The following is a 17,193-nucleotide window of genomic DNA, read 5'->3' as shown; positions in this document are numbered from 1 at the left end:
ACCCCCAACACACACACACACACACACACGTGTGCACATGTGCGCACTTCCAGAGGGCACCAACGAGGGTCTGAGCTTCAGTGCTCCCACACTGCCACATTGCCATTATCATCCAGGTAGTTTATAATGCCCAAGGGAATATGAGCTCATGAGAAAATAATTACACATCTACACGCCAGAGGAGCAAAACAGCTCTAAATCAGAGACAATCAAGTGAACATCTTAGAGGAAGCAGGAGTAATGGACTAGACACAACAAATATTTCAGTTTAGCATAATCAATATCTTCAAAGAGAGACTATTGGGAACAGACATAGAATAAGCAGTTGTTAGAAAAACTAATGGGAAATACAGGGTTGAACAGGAAAATGCCTGCAAAGAGGGAATTTGTGAACTACGGACCAGAATAAGAAACCCAACCAGGAGACGCCAAGAACAGACAAGGAGGGAAAACATTTTGAGAAAGAAATATGTGTGTGTGTGTGTGTGTATATATATATGAACGGCATTATAAATTATAATGCCGAATCACTGAATTATGAAATGCAGTAACTTTGAAAATTGGCATCTTAAATATAGAGACCAAGTGGGAAATTACTAAAACCAGAAAAAGGTATTACAAGAAATGAAAACCAGAAACCAGTATCCATTATAATGCAAATATTAGATATCAATAGATGCAACCATTCTTACAAAATTTTAGCAATTGGCTCAAACAATGCCTAAAAGGAATAATATGTGATGTCCTAGTAAGATTTCTCCCAGGATTAAAAAGGTTGTTTAACGCCCTGGCTGGCGTAGCTCAGTGGATTGAGTGCGGGCTGGGAACCAAAGTGTCCCAGGTTCGATTCCCAGCCAGGGTACATGCCTGGGTTGCAGGCCATAACCCCCAGCAGCCACACATTGATGTTTCTCTCTCTTTCTCTCTCTCTCTCCCTCCCTCCCTTCCCTCTCTAAAAAATAAATAAATAAAATATTTAAAAAAAGGTTGTTTAACATTCAAAATATAATTAGTGTAATTCACCATATTTATAGCCTCAAATTAAAAAAAAACTGTACTAAGATCTCATTAAATGCAGAAAAGTGCATCTGACAAAGTTCCACAATCCAACATCAAATGGACCCTGAAACACGCTTAAGAATGCTCATACCGACAAAATCTATAATAGTCCCAAACTGTTAACAACCCAAGTGTCCATCAATAGTAAAATGGATAAATACATTTTTTGGTATATTTATATAATATATAGCAATGAAAATTAATGACTCAGAAATAATGCAGCAATATTGACTAAACTCACTCTTCTGCTGTAATAACAAGCAAGAAAAGCCATATTTAAATATATTAACATAACATTGCAAAACAGGCAATATTAAACTATAGTGTTTAGGGACATATAGCTAAGTGACAAAAGCATAAAGAAAAGTAAGGAGCCATGGCTGGTGTGGCTCAGTGGATTGAGTGCTGGCCTGTGAACCAAAGGATCACTAGTTCGAATCCCAGTCAGGGCATATGCCTGGGTTTTGGGCCAGGTCCCCAGTAGGGGGCAAATTCAACAGGCAACCACACATTGATGTTTCTCTCCCTCTTTCTCTCTTCCTTCCCCTCTCTAAAAAATAAATAAATAAAATCTTTAAAAGAAAAGTAAGGAAATGGTTACCATCAAGGTCAGGTGGATGCTTACCTGTGGGTGGGCCTAGGTGGCTTGTGATAGGGAATCGGCACCGAGTGGGCTTCCGGGTCCTAGAACTGTTCCGTTTCTTTGCCTGCGTGGTAGCTGCACAAGTGAAACTTCAGGATAATTACGCTGTACATCCAGTTTCATGCATTTTTCTGAATAGGTGTGAGATTTTATACTAAAAAGATGGGAGGAAAACAAGGAAAAAGACACACTAGCCCAATATCAACCAAACAACACCAAAGTAGCAATTTAATATTAAAGAAAGAAATTAACACAACAAAATTCATAAGAGACAAAAAGATAACAAAAGGAAAGATAATCAAGAAAATATGAGTGTATCTTCCCCACAACATAGCCTCAAAAGGTATGAAACAATTACTCACAGAACCACGAAGAGAAATAAATACATCGACAATTGGAAGAGAGATTTTTATCATAGAGTTTTGGAAATAAATAGATCAACCAGAAACCAGACAAAAAAGTAAGCAATAATAGAGAAGGTTTCAATAACACAATCGATAAGCTGGACTTAATAAACACTTGCAGAATTTTACCCCGGTGAACCGAGACTGCGCAAGGAGGTACCTGGAACAGTTACAAAACTTAATCGAGTTCAAGGCCACAGGGAAGCCTCTATAGATTCCCGAGAATTACCGTCATTTTGACAATTGTTCTCAGAGCACAATGCAATAAAACGAGAAATAAATTTTAAATGGATTTCAATGTAACTCCAGACGTGTGTACAGAAATCTCTAACACTCGAAAACGAAATCATGAAGGGGATCTCAAGAGACACAGAAACGAATGACAATATAAACACCATGTGTCAACATTGCTGGAATACAGTTAGAACAGCGCTGTCGGAGAATGTATAGCTTTAAATACATTTATCAGAAAATACAACAGAAAATATTAAGAATCTGTTCAGCCCAAAAGGCTAGGAAAAAAGATGAAAACCTGAAGAACAAAAGGAGAGAAAATAAAAAGATTGAGAACAAAGAAGACAACAAACAAAATTACGCAAATCAACAGTCAGTTTGGGTCAGGACTGGGTAACTGTCGGGGTGGGGGGGGAGGGATGGGAACTGGCAGAGAGTGGGAGGGGACCCTGGGGGCCTGTGACACTGTGTGTTGGTCAGGTGCTAGGTCCGTGAAGGTCGGCTGTACACTAGGACACACGCGCTGTCCTGAATGTATATTATGCCTCAATAAGAAAGACAATGGCTGGTGCTTTCGGAAATATTCATAAGCTGGAGAAACACCTGACAAGAATAACAAAGAGAGAAAAGATGTAAGTAAATACAATGCATAATGAAAAAGAGAAAACTACGGATGTGAATTTAACAAACAGGAACCCACGTTCAAAGTCTTCACCTACAAGAACCATGAAAGGAAGGGAAATGTTCCTCTATCGCCCCTAACTAGAGCCCTCCACAAAGAGCCCCAGGCTCAGATTGCTTCCTGGGAGTTCTATCAGTTTCCTGCCGTCTAGAAATGACTCCAGGAAAAGGGGAAATATCGGATGTCCTCTCCTCCGTGGGTGTCCACCCTAAACAAAACGAACCCCTCACATCCCTCTTCTTTTCTCCTTAGCTTTTACCACCATCCATCCCACCGCCATTGTACCTGTTTAATGTCCGTCTCCTCGCCCTAGAAGGTCGATTCCGTGATGACAGGATTTTTGTATCCAGCACCTGGAACAGTGTTTGGCACATAGTGGTTCTCAATTAGTAGCTTTGGAATATCTATTCAATGAATTAAAGGCCCTCAATGAATCTTACAAAATGAATAAAATCTTTAATTCCAAAACTGGGAGAAAATGAAATGCGGAAAAAGAAAGTATGGGTTCATTTTACCTTTGCTCATGAAAGCAAAGACTCTAGATAAAGTGGCAATGAGCTGAAGCTAATAATGCAGTAAATCAATAAGATTTAAAAGTTTAAGAGTGTAATTCTCAGCAATAACACTCTAAGGATGAAAGTCACATGAACTGAAGAAAAAGCTTTTGGTAATTTAACATAGAGATTTTTTTTAAAATAAAAGAAAACTCCATAACCTGTTAAAGACTATCTCCCATAAACCTACAAATGCCACATGCCTTAGAAAATCTTTTTATGTTCTGGCTGGTGTGGCCCAGTGGATTGAGCACCAGCCTGCAAACCAAAGTGTCACCAGTTCAATCCCCAGTCAGGGCACATGCCTGGGTTGCGGGCCTAGTTCCCAGTAGGAAGTACGTGAGAGGCAACCACACATTGATGTTTCTCTTCCTCTCTTTCTCCCTCCCTTCCTCTCTCTCTAAAAATAAGTAAATAAAATCTTTAAAAAAAAGTGAAATGGAAGAGGCGAAACTGTTTTTATTCACAGATGATACATTTATCTACATAGAAAGACCATCAGAATCTCCAAATTAATAGAAATAATATTTCTGAAGGATTGCTGGATGCAACATAAACTCCAAAAAATTATAATATCTTTCTAAAGCAGTAATATCTAATTAGAACATATAATAGAAAATAGATATTTTATAATAGCAATCAACACTATAAAGTAATTAGGAAATAACCTAAACAAATGCACAAAACCTTTGCAGAGAAAAATTTAAATCTTTATAGTAGAATATTAAAAACAAAATTAAAAAAAAATTTTGCCCTGGCGGGTGTACTTCAGTAGATTGAACGCGGGCTTCGAACCAAAGGGTCGCTGGTTCAATTCCCAGTCAGGGCACATGCCTGGGTTGCGGGCCAGGTCCCCGGTGGGGACCACGTGAGAGGCAACCACACATTGATGTTTCTCTCTCTCTTTTCCTCCCTTCCTTCCCCTCTCTCTAAAAATACGTAAATAAAATCTTTAAACAAAATTACTATGTTCATAGCTAAGACGATTTAGCATTTGTGAATAGAGGGATGATTTTCAATTTAATTTCTCTAATCTAGACCCCCGCCATAAACTCCAGTGAGGTGGACCCTGGCCGGCAGGATCCATGTGTTGTGGCTGTGAGAGACAAATTCACATGGACAGCAGAAGTCCTGTGGGGAAAAAGGGACAGCATGGCTGCTCTCCGAGTGAGGGAGAGGACCCGGCCCCTGCCTGGACAAGCGTTTATTGCTTTTCTGGCTACATTACATTGAGGATGGTCCTCATTTCCTATGCACAGGTTTGCTGTCGGTGATTAGCTTTTACAGATCACAAAGGAAAGAATGTTGCTAATTTCGTCAAAGGATGTTGCAGACCAAGGGGAAAAGTGGTCGAACTGGTTACACTCCATACTTGGGAGGTTGAGCAGAGATCTTCGGAAGTTACTTTAGAGATACACGGTGAACACTTGCTGCCTCAATCCAGGGTGAGGGTGTTTTAGCAAAAGCAAGTCTCGTAAGAGCCTAAGTACAATGCAGGCCCGATTCCCCACGGGAGAACCTACCTGTGGGTGTGGGTCCTGTGTGCCAACACGCCCCCACTGGTCTTTCTGAGTGGGAGCTGGGCTACATTCCCACGCCACGCGTAACGGTTCCCTGTACTCCGGGCTCAAATATCCAACGAACTATTTGGGAAGACTGGTTGGATGACTAAAATCACCTTCTTTTTTTTTTTTAAGGGGAAAGGGATTTTATTTTATTTTTTTAATATTTCTTTTTTAAGATTTATTTATTTATTTTTAGAGAGGGGAAGGGAGGGAGAAAGAGAGAGAGAGAAACATTAATGTGTGGTTGCCTCTCACATGGCCCACAACGCAGGCATGTGCCCTGACTAGGAATCGAACCTACGATGCTTTGGTTCACAGCCCACGCTCAATCCACTGAGCTACGCCAGCCAGGGCTAAAATTACCTTCGATGTGACATGAGCACAAGGAAGCAGCTGAATCCACCTAACCCTGAATGACTCTTCTTTCCGTCTCCCCGAGTCGGTCAGCGGTGAGTCCGCCCCTCACACTGTTCAAGCTGACACCGTTCGAGTCCCACCGAATCCCTCTCTTTCCTTCTCCACACCTAGTCCATGGACGAGTCCTTCGGACTCTACCTTCGCGGCATTTCCAGACCCTCCCTGCTCACCCAGCTCCGAGACCACGTGCCGCCCGGGTCTGAGCTTCCCCCGTCTCGGCCCGAGTGCTGCAGTGGACTCCCAGCTGCTGTCTGCGCCTTCGCTGCGGCCCACCCCTCCAATCCGCTCTCTGGAGGGGACGGAGGTGAGAACTCGCGATGAACGCCGGGTAATGTCACTGCTCACACCGCGTCCACCCGGAGTGGCCACCCCCCTTCGCCCCTCTCAGCCTCTCTGACCCCATCTCCGGCTGTCCGCCGCCCCGCTTACTACCCCCCGGCACACTGGCCCTCTTGCTGCTTCTCAGACAGACCAGCAGGCCGGCTGCTTCTGCGTTTGCTGCTCCCACGGCCTGGGCCACTGCCCCCACGGGGCTTTGTGGGCCTTCCTCCACGACTCTCCTCAAGTGTAAATGTTACTCTTCGGGGACACCTCCCTGACCCCCTTCCAGAAGGCTGCCTCGCACACTGCTGGTGAGGAAGTACACGGTGTAACACCAGTGGAGGGTGACTTGGTAATACACAGCAACATGCGCATGTCCTATACTCTTGGGTCCTCCCATTCCACCGCTAGGAATTTCCCTAAACAATACGGCGGCACGTGTACAGAAGGATGGACGCACAAGGGTGTCGCTGCAGCCGCTCGAGGCCACCCACACCGCAGTCAGCCGGAGGGCTGCAAACGGGTGTCTGGAGACAACGGAATGGAAGGGCTGCAGAGGGATGGGTTCCCAGGGGCGTCTGATGCCGAAAAAGCAAGGTGCGGAGTTGAGCGAACCATTATTGTTTCTGTTGAAAAAGAAACCGGTGGCAGGGAGACATTTCAGGGGGTGGGAGCACAGGAAGCAGTCCTTCCTCTCAATTGTCTTCAGTATTTCTTCTCCTTTGAATGCTTTGTACATATTTCCTAGTCAAAAGATTACATTAAAGATACAAAAGCTCTGAGAGGGCACCTGTAGTTTTGAAACGAGAGAGAGAGTTGGTTGCTGCCCAGCACCGAATCCACTCAGTGCCACTGAGCTGTGCTCATGCAAATCAGCCGATCGTATGGTCTGTGAATTTTACCTGGAAAAATCCATGAATCAACACATAGATAGGTATGACAGTACTAGAATTCAGAATTTCTGTTTAAAAAATAAGGAGGTCACAACAAAGCTTTCAGAAAGACAATAGATTGAGCCCTGGCTGGCGTAGCTCAGTGGATTGAGCGCGGGCTGCGAACCAAAGCGTCGCAGGTTCGATTCCCAGTCAGGGCACATGCCTGGGTTGCAGGCCACAGCCCCCAGCAACCGCACATTGATGCTTCTCTCTCTCTATCTCCCTTCCTTCCCTCTCTAAAGATAAATAAATAAAATCTTTTAAAAAATGCTTCTCTCTTTTAAAGAAGAAAGACAATAGATTGAGAGAAGCTATTCTCAACACTTAAAACTGAGTAGGGAGTTAGGTTCTGGAAAACACGAAAGAATGCCTACAGAGCAGCGAGAAATGGGGCAGACACACAGACTTGGACCGACAGCTCACAGATGGGAGAGACCTGTGTGGCTGCCGCGGCGCGACCTCCCGCCCACAGGCTGTTCTTAAGATTCCACGTTGCCGCTGCTCCCATTGAGAGGTGGGGCGGTTGCTCCCTCCCCTTGAATCCCAGGAGGCCCGCGACTGCAGCAGAGGTGACACCAGGTGGCTTCCGAAGCTGCTAAGTCACAAAAGACTAGCTTCTGCCCGAACCCTCTTGGGGTGCTAGCTCTCAGAACCTGGGCACCCTGCTGTCTGTGGAAGCCCCAAAGCCCCAGCGCGGTCACCAGTGGGTGTTCCAGCCAACAGCCAGACGTGAGCGAGGAAGCCTTCGAACCGACCCCCGCCTCAGCCAGCACGTCACTGCAGCCACGTCACAGTCCTCGAGTGGCAACTGCCTGGCTGAGCTCAGTTCTCCCCAGAAGCATGATCGCCGATAATAAAATAATAGTTGCCGTGTTACGCCATTAAACTTGGGTGAGCTCTTTAGCGGCAGGATTGAGTTCCTGGAAGCGGCTGCAGCTGTAACAAAGCCGGAAACACGCGGCACCGGCTTTGGGACTGAATGGTGGGCAGAAGCGCGTGGAGGACACTGTCCATGAGGCCCGAGGGACATCGAACAGACCCGGAGGAGAGTGAGCAGGTGCCATGGAAGCTGCAGGGAAGGGTGGCGGTGGAAACTTGGGCAACGCCGTGGTCCGCGGGAACGGGGAAGAGAGGAGGTGTACGCATGTACGGAGCGAACTCCACGATCTGGGTCAGGAGATGTCAAGGCCGGCTGACGGGTAGGTCGCCTGGCTTCTCCCCATCGCCCATGGAAAAACAGCTTCTGGGCCAAGAACATGACTTTAAAAACCCTCCGTCAAGATCTTAGGATGATTGAAAGGTTTCAGAGGAAACCAGAAATAGAAAGGAGTCTATCTGGAAGAGGTTTGTGTGTGCAGTTTTTGTCTAATAGAGTAAAGCCCATGATATTCACAGAAAACCCACACAATGTTCAGAGAACTGTGCTGAGGACAGCACCTCCAGCTTAAACGAAAGGGACCGAGGAAGGACATGCAAACAGCAGGAAACAAGCTGGGAAGAATACTTAGTTGCAATGCCATTTTCTTACGGAAAAGGAAGATTCAGAGGTGGAAACCAAGAGCCCAGAGGGCGGGGCTGAGAGCTCGGCGAACAAGTCTCAGGCCGTAGGATTGATCCCCGAACAAGGAACTGGCAACACGTGACTCCCGTGTTTTCCCTTTTCCAACTTCCGGAAAGGAGCGTCCATTGTGGTTTTCCGATGCCTGCCCCATCGTCGTACTGTAACTGTAGAGTGCATGCACGTAGATAACTTGTATCTTTAGTTCACGGATCTTTAGATCCAGGGGAACGGCACTCAGGGGACTTACCCAGAGTCCCATCGGAGGAAACTCGTCCGCACCTAAACCTGGTTTGGATGGGAGACTCGGACTTCTAGCTGGTGCCGTACACTGGGGAGTCTCCGGGGGAGGGAGGAATGTGTTCTGCATGCGGGAAGGTTGTCAACTGTGGCCAGGCCAGGGGTGTGGCAGACCTCATTCGGCCAGGTGGCCAGACGACGATCTCCCAGCCCCAATGCTCTTCCTACCATGTGTTCCCAACGTTCTTCCCGTCCTGAAGTCGGTTCTACATTCATTCCTCTCAGATCCCGGTGGGTCGGTGATAAGGCAGAAGTGACACTCTGTGGCTTCCAAGCCTAGGTGGCCAAAGGCGACCCAGCATCTGTCCGGTCGTCCTGGACGCCTGCTCTCGGAATCTCCAGGATTATGGGAGACACAGTCACTGCTACCGTATCGAGGCACAGAATTTCGGGGTGGTTTGGTTACACAGCCATAGATAACCGATACCACTGGGGTGACAAATACATGGGGAGAATTCCCTCAACGCGTCGAGCACTCCCTGTGCGCTGGGCACTCTTCCAGGTGCTGTGGCTGCAGAGCAGACTAAAAGCCCTGCCCTCGTGGGACCTACATCCTGGGGGGGAGGAACAGACAGCGCACAAGCGGACAGCTGACAGAGTGTGTTCGATAACGATAAAGGCCGAGGAGACAAGGAAGAGCCATGCGCAACCGAGGTGGGGAACGCGTTGCAATTTTAAATAAGGTGGACAAGGAGGAACTCCAGGAGGTGATATTTGAGTAAAGACCCAGAGCAAGTGAGGGAGCGAGGGCGCCAGGCAGGTATCTGCGGGGATAAAACTCCGTGTAGAGGGAGCAGCGAGCCTGTGGACGGGCGGCGGCTTTGCGGCTGCGGCAAGGGGAAGCTGCAGGGTAGGAGGTCAGGGGCCAGGAGGTGGGCGTATGCTGCCTTCCGGGCCACGGCAAGGGCTCCTTTTATTCTGGGGATGAGGAAGTCACTGGTGGGTGGCGAGCACGAGTGACCTGAGGACCTCAGGTAAGTTTTAGGAAGACCCTCGCAGGGCAGGTTTTGGGGAAGGAGGGCCGGGGAGGAACAGGGAGCTGGGCTCTGAGGCTGCTGCAGTAACCCCGGGACTGCCTTCGCTGACTCCGCCCAGGGGCCTGGGGAGACGTGGCTGAGCTGGGGGGCACGTTTCGCAGGCAGAGCTGACGAATTTGTGGACAGATTGGGCAGGATCGGAGCACAGCCGGAGTCGGGGCTGACTCCCAAGTCTTTGGCCTGAGCGACTTGGAAGGAGGGAGCTGCCGTTCACTGTGATGGATAGACGAGGAGGGGCAGGCCTGGGGTCAAGTGTGCGGGACTGGCTCGGGTATCACGTTCGTTCTGAGGGCCGGTTAGACCTCTGACACGCCCAGAGTCCGCAGTGCAGAAGACAGGCCCGGCCTGGAGACACAAATTAGGGGTGACCAGGGAGTGGTTGGTAACGACCCAAGGTCTAAACTCCTTCCAGAAGGCTACGCTGTTTCTCCTCTGCTTCTCCTTGGGCATTCTGAACCTGGATCATTCTGGAACACTGCCGTACAGTGGGCGTGGGGCAGCCCAGACGGCCTACGCTCACACACCAATTCTACCGCGCCACCTCCTTTGCACAGCTGTTGAGGGTTACGCAAATGAATGCACGAGAGTGGTTCACAACGTGCTCAAGAAACACGTTATCCACACAGGGGGCTTCCTCTGGCCCAACGCCAGCCGATACCAATGTCAAGCTCAGGGGCCACTGTGGATGTCCCTTCCCTCCAACACTTTTGACCTGGTCACCTTAGCTCCCAACAAAAAGGCTGTGAAATTCACTGTTTTATGAACAAACCCCACAAGTTACAAAATGTGAACAACATAATGTGCTCAGCTATCTTTTTGAAAGACAGTTTATCAACTCCTTTTGAAAACCCACACCGCAGAGCCGGAAAAGGAGTAGGAAGTGAGCTTGATCATCTTTCTCAAGGACTCTCTCTTCCGCTCCTCTGCTTCCCCTTCTAACGTGACCATCTTCCTTGGAGCTAAGACCCACTTAGATTTTTTTTGAAATCCTCACCTGAGGACATGTTCACTAACCCCAAAGACAGAGCAAGGGAGAAAGAGAGAAACATCGATCTGCTGCCTCCCATACACACCCCAACTGGGGATCGAACGTGCAACCTTGGTATGTGCCCTGACTGGGGATCAAACCCACAACTTTGTGGTGTACAGGACGATGCTTCAACCAACTGAGCCACCCGGCCAGGTCACCATGGTCTCCTTTAAAAGTATTTGGAATTTGTTTTAATGTCCATAGTTAACAGATGGAGGGAGATTGCAAGTTGCTATAAAACAGCAACCCTGAGACTCTAAAAATAAAAATCCCAAACATCTTTCCCTAGAGCACAGGTGGCACACACAAGGCCCATGGGCCGAATCCGGCCCTCCACCTTGATTTATCCTGCCCGGCACCTTGTTTCTCCCTGATGGCAACGCTGAGCTCTCACTTAACTGTGAAGGAGTAGTTACATGTATACAGTCCTAACATTACATTCGGCCCTTTGAAGGCGACCGTGAGGCTGATGTGGCCCCCGGTGAAAACGAGTCTGACACCCCCACCCTAGAGTGTACCGGGCAGAAGGGCTGTGAGCCTGTGAATTCTGAACATTCAAAACCACGTGTGCACTCGGAGGATAAAGCGGCATCCCGCTACACTCCCGGGGGATGCGTGGGACAGGCGAATACGACGGCAGGACCGGTGCCTGTGAGGATTATAATGTGGCCGGAGAGAAGACGAACACCACACAGGCATGAGATGGGTTCCAGAAACAAAGGCAGGCGAAGAAGCCAGCTGTTGGGCATGGAATGTTAAAAGGTAAACTAACAGAATTGTCCGCATGGGGAATTATGGGTGTGTTTCATTTTCCTTGTGTTTACATTCTCTAACATTTCTACTACAAGGAGTGCATTATTATTATTATTTTTTTTTTTGAAAGAGAGAAAGTGATTTAGTCCAAACATACTCAAGTAGACAGGGTGGCTGAGGGCATGGGCTCAGGCCTGGACACGTGCTCTTCCACAAACGGGCCAGGAGACCTTGGGCAAGTCACCTACCTTCTCCATGCCCCACACCCTGGCCATTGGACATGCAAAGATAACAGTACTGTCTTCTCGGGGGGTGAAACCATCAGCACAAAAGGCCGTTGCACAGTGCCTGGCACCCAGTAAGTGCCATGTTGTGAAGTGCTCCCCAGTATTATCCCATGAGCTGGCAGACACGGTTCTAAAAACTGCAATGCCTGAGACAACGCTTGTGAAATGGCTTGGACTCGCACGAGAATTCCAAAGGTCAGGGGAAAGAGATTTTAGATAAGGGAGCAACTGGAGAAGGTCGGAAGGTGACAAAGCTCAACCCCCTCAGACGAGCCAATGGTGGCGTGAGAACCACATGGAGGAGCACTGAGATGGACACACATCCGGAAGTTTTTCCTTTGAAGACGGAAACTGCTCACGGGCTGCAGGAAAGATAGTTCACCACGTGCAACTCCTCTGGCTCTCGCTCCTCGCCCGCCCCTGTTTTCCGCAGAAAGAAGAGACTCAAAGAAGATGTCTTCTAAATGTGTATCACCGTTTATTGTAGTTTGCATTTGGAATTGAACAGAGGACATTGTCTGTGGAGCGGGGCAAAAAGAAAAAGAAAAGGATGCTTTTGTAAACTTAATTTCTTCAAAAACACTTTATGGTTTCAAATCCTTTTTTTAACCCCAAAGGAAATTCGAGAATTCAAGTATGTTAAGTAGGGAGCGGTAATACAAAAAACTCTTGTGTTTCTGTGCGCGTGTGTGGGTGTGTTTGCCTGTGTGTTTTTACAAGCAGACGTACCTCCCATTCCTTGCACCCTTTTTTGCTTTGATAAGGCCAAGCCCCAAAGGACACACCATACACAGGACACCCCTGCCTTGGACTCACAGACTCGGGAGTACAGGAACTTGCGTTCCCTCCGAGGATACCTGGGAAGGTCGAGCTGTCAAGGAGCGTTCAAGCACCGCCCCCCCCACCACTGAGCCCCGTCACGAGCACCCCAACAGACGGAGACACCCCCCGGCTGCAGCTGCGCCCTCGGTTCCTAAGAGAAGGCTCATGACAAGGACTAAAGCGACAGGATTCTCTTCATTTTGCTTAGAATAAAAAAAAAAATTTAAAGGGACATTTCAAAAGAAAAAAAATAAGAACTGAAATTCAAATTCTGAAAATATCTTGCCTTTTTTATTAATCATGTCATCTAACACCAATTAAAAAAACAAATATGTGAATATGATATAAAAATACGACCCCAGGATTAACACTTTTTTGCAGGCACAGTTATCTCACAGAATATATGTTTGGAGGGCCAGGGAAAGGGATTTATTTTTTGTTTTTGCTTCTCATAAAAAAATCCACAGCAGTGCAAGTAGGGTCGGGAAGGGGGTGGGGGAAGATTCTTTAGCAGCAAAATGTCCAAGGTTCTCTAATCACAATGAAATCAATGGGTAGTGGATTTAGGGGGAAAAAGAACGGAGGGGTGCGGCCCAGACCCATTCATCATCCATCGCTGAAACGCTTCCGCCGCCGAAGCCCCCGGTCGTGACAGACGAAGGGTGTGTCTCCTTACGCGGGCAGTCGATCGTCACGTGTGTCCCTCGGGCTTCTGGCCGTGTCTGTCGCTTAAATATATGTACAGGAATCGGGCTCCTCTCCTCGTTCGTGTCCGTTCAGATGGCCACAGTGTGGTCGCTGTGGGTGGGCTCTCGGCGGACGCGCCACGCCCGGCCCCCGCGTGCGAAGGGCCTCCGCACCGCCGACGCGGCTTCCGCTCGCCTCGCTGGCCTCGGCTGCCTCCGGCAGAGGGCGGCAGGGGGACGGTCTAGTGATCGCTGTTCTGCTTCTCCCTCATCCAGGCGTGAATCTGCTCTTTCAGCTCCGGCACTGAGGAAAGAACGGGGAAGGTTAAAGCCTGCGGGGCGGGCTCTTCCCGAGAGAGGCTGCCGTCGTCCACAACAATGGGAAGACAAGGCCATTCATTCGCTCGGTGAAATGGAGACGGAAGAAGAAAGAAAGTGGACGTGAGAAGAACCAGACTTCTAGAAAAAAGAGCAAAGAACGTTTCGCGTCTTTCCCGTTAAGTGCCATAAACCACGGAGTTCCTGGATCTGAGCAGTCCCCCCTTGGAGTCATCACTGACGGGGGTGCCGCCGCCGCCACCGCCCCCGTACCTGGTTCCAGCATGCTCTCGGTCAGCGTCTGCCGGTTGAAGGGGTCGGTGGGGGAGTTCAGCAGGTGCCGCAGGATGATGGAGCGGTCCATGATGGTGCCCGAGGGCAGCCGCACCGGGTCGGTCATCAGGGTGTCCATCAGAGGGTCTGAAGAGACAAAGCGAAGCACGCGGTCACCCAATAATAGGACCCGCAACTGAAAACCGCAGCAAAACCAAGCCCCTCCTGGCAGTGGAAGATAAAACACGTATCCACGGCAGTGGCAACCCCACGGCCCGGCAGGGCCCCCACGTTCCGTGGGCAGTCAGCACGCCAGTGCACGTGACGCCCGGGGGTGCGGGGGAGGCAGCCTTCCTCAGCCGCCGCTGGGAGGGGCCTGGAGGAGAAGTGTGGGCCCAGCCCAGCGGCAGCGAGGACGGCGGGCCGGACCCCTCGTCTGGGCTTCTCAGCACTCTGGGAAAACGCCAGCCCTCACCCGCAAAGGCCAGGCGGACCGGCCTTGGAAGGCTCTCAGTCGCTGCCTGGTTTGAAATCAGGCTGAAGAACTTTTCTCCCCTCTTCGCTTACAACAGGAACTACAAGCAGGCGAATGTAATTTCGGACAGAGTCTCAAAGAGCAACCACAGTACACCATTAGAAAGCTGAAAGCACAGAATGCCCCCTCTTCTTTTTTAAAGGTTTTATTTCTTTAATTTTAGAGAGAGGGGGAGAGAAATACGATGTGAGAGAGACACATCGATCGGTCGCCTCTTGCAGGCGCCCCAACCGGGGGCGGAAGGGGCAGCCGAGGCGCGTGCCCCGACCAGGAACCCACTGGTGACCCTCGGCTCTCTGGAGGGACGCCCAGCCGAGCCGCATCGGTCAGGGCGTCACGTCCTCTTTGAGCGTCAGCCGTCTCCAGCTAAGTCCAAGCACAGGGCTCGGACCGAGAAAAGCGGCCACTCGCCTCGGAACTCGTCCGGAGCATCGCTGTAGTCGATCTCAGCGCGCGCGTTCTTGGCCACGATCTCCTCCACCTTCTCGGCGAGCAGCTTGAACTTCTCTATCGCGATGGTGGACTTGATCCCGGCCTTCCGCATCTTCGAGATGACCTCCTCGAACAGCTCTTTGCTGTAGGACCTCTGTGGGCGGGAACAGACAACGTGAGATGGAAATGCAGTTTACAGGGGGAAAGCGAGCTGCAGAAATACCGGAAGTGCGATCTACTGATGCATCTTCCTAAAAACCACCCTAAGATTACGATGCGCGCGTGTGTGTATATAAATAAACACACATAAAGACTGGAACAACACACACCACACTGTACGAGGTCATTCATTACCTCTGGGGAGGGCTTCAGGATTGAGGCAAATGAGTGGAATTTAAAAACGTTTGAATTATTTTTACAGCAAACACGTATTTTAAAATTTAAATATGAACGAGAAGGAAATCTAAGCCCTCGCCAGGCACCGTGCTGTGGCGGCCTGACAGGAGGCGGAAGTTTCAGCTCTTTCCCCAAAGGAAGCGCGAGAACCACCCGCTGGGGTCCGTGATCGAATGCCCCCAACCCCTCCGGCTCTCTCGGCGAACACCACGACCGGCCAGGCGCTCTGATGGCAGGAGCGGACACGGACATGCCTCCGAGGGCGCAGGGCATGGTCCAGGGGACACAAACCCATCACAGACCCCGACACACCTGGACTTGAACCCTGGCTCTGCCACCTGCCCGCTGGGCGGGCTCAGGCAAACCCCTCCCCACGCTGAGCCGCTTCCTCAGTGTAAAAGGCGCCTGGTTCACAGCGATCACTGCCGCTGCAAATGGTCAAAATGTACCCGGACTGGCATTCACAGCAAAAACAATGGCCACGGACCAATGCAGTGACGATGATGCAAACAGAGGACGAGAGTGAGTGACGACCCGTGAGCCCCTAACTGTGACCGGTCGGTCACTTCTACCTGAGAACCTGCACCGACACCTGTGCGTACGGCTATGAAGGAACAGAAATTCACCTCAGCACCTCCCTCTCCGAGAGACCTGCACTCCGAGTCCTCACCCGGCCTTCCTCCTTTCTTTCCGTAACTCCAGTCTCCAAGGAGGAGCACACGGCCCCGCCCCTTATTGAGTCCCTGCAACTGAGGGGACAGGGGGCGGAAGGGCAAAGGGCCGGCTAGGCGCCTGGCCTGGCCACGACCCTAGACGCCGCCTGCTACTACCCGGAGAAGTTCGGAGAGCCGGGGCTACAGTTTCCTGGAACTAAACTACCACACGATTCGCCGAACACTTCATCTGGCGCCCGCTTTAATAAGCCACAGTCCCCCGCCTCTGGGAAGGGGCACAGGGGTAAGTGGCCAAGGGGTGGTATGAAGACGCCGACGGGGCAAACCCAAAACGTTTTGTACAGGGAACGCCTGCAGCGTGCGTGCTGCTGTAGACACTGCTGAGGCCATTTCGCCGTGAGCTTCGGGGCGTTCCAGTAATTAAAGTCGTTTGTGCGAGAAGAAACGGCACGCTGGTTAAACTGCACCTTACAGCCTGCAGGACCCTGGGGACTAGCCTGGTTCCCACTCCAGGGTCCCCGCCGGCCCGCCCAGCATCCTCCCTCACCAGCGGGCACGCTCTCTTCCCCCTGCCAGCCGGGCCGGGAGGCGAAAAGAAAACACGAACCGTCCAATTTGAAACACGGGTGAAGGACCTGAACAGACATTTCTCCAAAGGCGGCACACGAATGGCCAACACGCACGTGGAAAGATGCGCCCCAGCATTTGCCTTTAGGGAAATGCAAACTGAAACCACAGTGACGCACCGCCTCACTCCCACTAGCGTGCCTATGTGAAACACGGAACAGAAGAGCAAGCACCGCTGGGGACGCGGAGAAGCGGACTTCGGAACCCTTCTACCAGCGGTCCCCCGTCTTTTTGGGCAACAGGGGTCGGTTTTGTGGAAGACAGTTTTCCAAGGACCTGGGGGGGGATGTGTGGGGCGGGGGGCGGGGAGATGGTTTCGGGATGATTCAAGGGCATCACACTTACTGCGTACTTTATTTGTGTTGCTATTACATTATAATGTGTAATGAAATAGTTACACAGTGCACCACATGCTAGGGTTAGCAGGCAGGCTTACGACGACCGTGGCTGAGGCAGGCACACAGTGTGGGGAAAGAGGCGGGACGGGAGTGGTACATGAAACAGTGGGCAGGCCACGCGTGGTCTGAAACAGGCGTCGGATTCTGACTTAAAGCTGGCCGCCAGGGGCAGCTGAGCAACTGAAGCACATCAACCCACTTGCCACTGTAAAGCCCGCCCCCAGAAGCAGCCTAGGTGTCACCTGCCATTCAC

At 50.1% G+C, this 17,193-nt stretch overlaps 1 protein-coding gene across 2 annotated transcripts in view; it reads right to left on the bottom strand.

Moving 5' to 3' along the window:
- Positions 1–12,870: 12,870 nt before the first annotated feature.
- UBE4B (ubiquitination factor E4B) overlaps positions 12,871–17,193 on the bottom strand; it is a 100,205-nt gene continuing 95,882 nt past the window's right edge. For both annotated transcript variants that reach the window (XM_045858900.1, XM_045858901.1), the window contains 3 exons: positions 14,825–14,999; positions 13,879–14,025; positions 12,871–13,591 (listed from right to left, as the gene is read on the bottom strand). In XM_045858900.1, the coding sequence (XP_045714856.1) occupies positions 13,530–13,591; positions 13,879–14,025; positions 14,825–14,999 (384 nt within the window). In that variant the 3' untranslated portion in view covers positions 12,871–13,529. The remainder of the gene's footprint in view (positions 13,592–13,878; positions 14,026–14,824; positions 15,000–17,193) is intronic.

This window comes from Phyllostomus hastatus, unplaced genomic scaffold (assembly GCF_019186645.2).
Source record: "Phyllostomus hastatus isolate PE091 unplaced genomic scaffold, TTU_PhHast_1.1 phas_scaffold_182, whole genome shotgun sequence".
Classification (NCBI taxonomy): Eukaryota; Metazoa; Chordata; class Mammalia; order Chiroptera; family Phyllostomidae; genus Phyllostomus; species Phyllostomus hastatus.
Note: the sequence above shows the minus strand (reverse complement) of the source record. Positions and strands in the feature narration are given on the sequence as shown.